At 34.6% G+C, this 2,500-nt stretch overlaps 1 protein-coding gene across 1 annotated transcript in view; it reads right to left on the bottom strand.

The window, feature by feature from the left end:
* LOC106876387 (LIM domain-binding protein 2) overlaps nucleotides 1-2,500 on the bottom strand; it is a 160,245-nt gene that overhangs the window by 549 nt on the left and 157,196 nt on the right. The window contains exons 14-15 of the mRNA XM_014924904.2: nucleotides 2,479-2,486; nucleotides 1-1,023 (exon numbers count right to left, since the gene is read on the bottom strand). The exon at nucleotides 1-1,023 is cut by the window's left edge and continues 549 nt beyond it. Of these exons, the coding sequence (XP_014780390.1) occupies nucleotides 796-1,023; nucleotides 2,479-2,486 (236 nt within the window). The 3' untranslated portion in view covers nucleotides 1-795. The remainder of the gene's footprint in view (nucleotides 1,024-2,478; nucleotides 2,487-2,500) is intronic.

The following is a 2,500-nucleotide window of genomic DNA, read 5'->3' as shown; positions in this document are numbered from 1 at the left end:
TTGTATTTATGTTTCTAATTTAAAAAAAAAATTTTTAAATACTTATTTTTCTCTTTGGAAATTATTACTGCAAGATTTTATCTTTATCGAATTTCATTTTCTTTTTTTTTTTTCCCTTTTCTTTTTCTTTCTCTTCAAATCAACAGAAAAAGAGAGAGAGACTGTGTAGTGGCAGCTTTTATACAAAGTGACCAATAGGAAAAGTAGTAATAATAGTAGTAGTAGTAGTAGTAGTAGCAGTGATGGTCGTGTTGGTGATGATAAAATAGTGGTGGTGGTAGTAGTTAATAGTAATATAGTAGTAGTAGTAGTAATGGTAGTAAACATATTTGCCGACAAAGAGGCACCAACACTCACATTTGTCCAGGAAAATATAATGTTGCCAATGACAATATGGAATTGTGTGTGTGTGGGCGTGTTTATGTATTTTTGTGTACATGTATGTGTGTGTGTATGTATGTATATACATACATACATATATATATATATGTGTGTGTGAGTGTGTGAATGACGACGACGATGATGATGATGTCGGAGGAGGAGGAGGAGGATGAGAAGTAGGAAGAGGAGGAGGAGCAAGCAGCCAAACCATCTGACACTCATTGTCACATACGCTGCACATCAGTTTTTGTATTGTATTATGTATATATATATTATACATATATATATATTATAATGTTCATGTCTCTGTGTGTGTATGTTTACGTCCAAGTGTGTGTGTGTGTCTATTATCTTGTTTTTCTGTCTGTATGGGTGTGTGTGTGTGTGTGTGTGTGTGTGTGTGTCTGTCTGATGTTAGTCAGTCTTCTCCTCTGTTTGATTGGCAGGGTTTGGAGGAGGCTTTTTATCCTGAGCCCATGGGCTCTGCTGCAATGGCGCTGGAGAAGTCTGAAATTTGGACTCTTGCTCTTCCTCTGTACCATTTGGTTCATATTGAGTGTTCTCTAAACGAGTGATGAGACGTTCATCTTCATCCCCAAACTCCCCACCCATCAGGGTTGGTTCACCGACAACCATAACATCCTGAAAAGAGAACAAGACAGAGCATTAGACAAACGGAAATGGTGTAGCTGGGGGAAAGGTAGAGTGGGTGACCACAGCTCTGTCTGAGCATTGCTGCCTTCGGCTAGCAAGTGTCGGCAACTTGCAACAGCGACACCTAGCAACAGCTTTTGAATGCGTATATATGAATGTGTGTGTGTGTGTGTGTGTGTGTGTATATATATAGATATATTTATGTATACATACACACACATATGTTGAGAGAGAGGGAGGGAGAGTTGGGGGTGAGGAAGAGACATTCATACATGGTGCGCATATATAAACATAGAGGCGCGCACACACACACACAAAGAGGGTTCGTTGAATTGAAAGGGGGTGATTTGATTTTAACTATAAGCTTGCTTAAACAATCCCCTCTAATGCTCTCTCCAAAGAAAAAGAAAATAAAAAAATAATAATAATAATAATAATAAAAAAAAAAGGACAGATAGATGGATGGAGTGATAGCGAGACAGATAGATAGACACAAGAGCCAATGTAAACAGCTCAAGCCAGGAATCAGTTTGAAAGTTGGAAAATATTCAACCCTTTGAGAAGAATTGGAAGTTGGGTGGGGGTTTGCGAAGGTTGCGTGAATAGGAAAAAAAAAAAAAAAGATTTTAGACATGAGGGATGTCTTTGATATATCTTTTGTACAGCAGAAATCTTTTCTAGTTAGTATTTTTAAACGAAACTTTCGATAAGGAAAGACAGAATTTTCCCCTACTTTTCTGTGCCGAAGAATATGAATTTAGGCAAAAAAAAAAGAAAAAAAAAGAAAGTCAGCAGAAATTAGTCTAGATGAACCATTTATAAAAGTCTCCTTTCTGCCAAATAAAAATACGTTGTTTCTGCAACAGGATTTATAAAAATAATGGTAAAGTGAAAAATAAAAGACAATATTAATCGAGGTTTGTTTTCCAATTTTTTTTTTTTTTTTGCTCTATGAAATACTAAAATGAAAATAAAAAAAAATAGACAAAAATTAAATAAAACTATACATAAAATTTCATGATGACGATGATGATGATAATGATAATGAAGATGATGATGATGATGATGAGAATGATGATATAGCAGCAGTTGAATGAAAAATATTGGTGTTTTCTTTTCTTGTTTTTCTTTTAAGAATCTAGATTTAAATTCTTCCTTATACTATAAACAGTTAGAATAGTTTGCATCAGGTAGTAGTAATATTAACCATTATTATTATTTTTTTTTTTTTACAAGCAATGGACAGATGATGTGTAGAAGAAGCTTTCTTAACTTTAGTGAATGGTTGTTTTTTTCCTTTAAATTTAGCTTTTTTTTTTTTTTTGTCATATATAGTCAGTAAATGTTTTTGGTGTTGTAGTTGAAGCCAAGCAACTGAGAGCCGGGCATGTTTTTTTTTTCTTAATGGTGTGAAGTGTTTCAACCGAATTTCTGAGTACCTACCCCCGGTGCTGTTGATGCAATG

The sequence above is a fragment of the Octopus bimaculoides genome, chromosome 14, assembly GCF_001194135.2.
Source record: "Octopus bimaculoides isolate UCB-OBI-ISO-001 chromosome 14, ASM119413v2, whole genome shotgun sequence".
In the NCBI taxonomy this organism is placed as follows: Eukaryota; Metazoa; Mollusca; class Cephalopoda; order Octopoda; family Octopodidae; genus Octopus; species Octopus bimaculoides.
The sequence above is the reverse complement of the archived record's forward strand: the minus strand, read 5'-3'. Positions and strand labels throughout refer to the sequence as shown.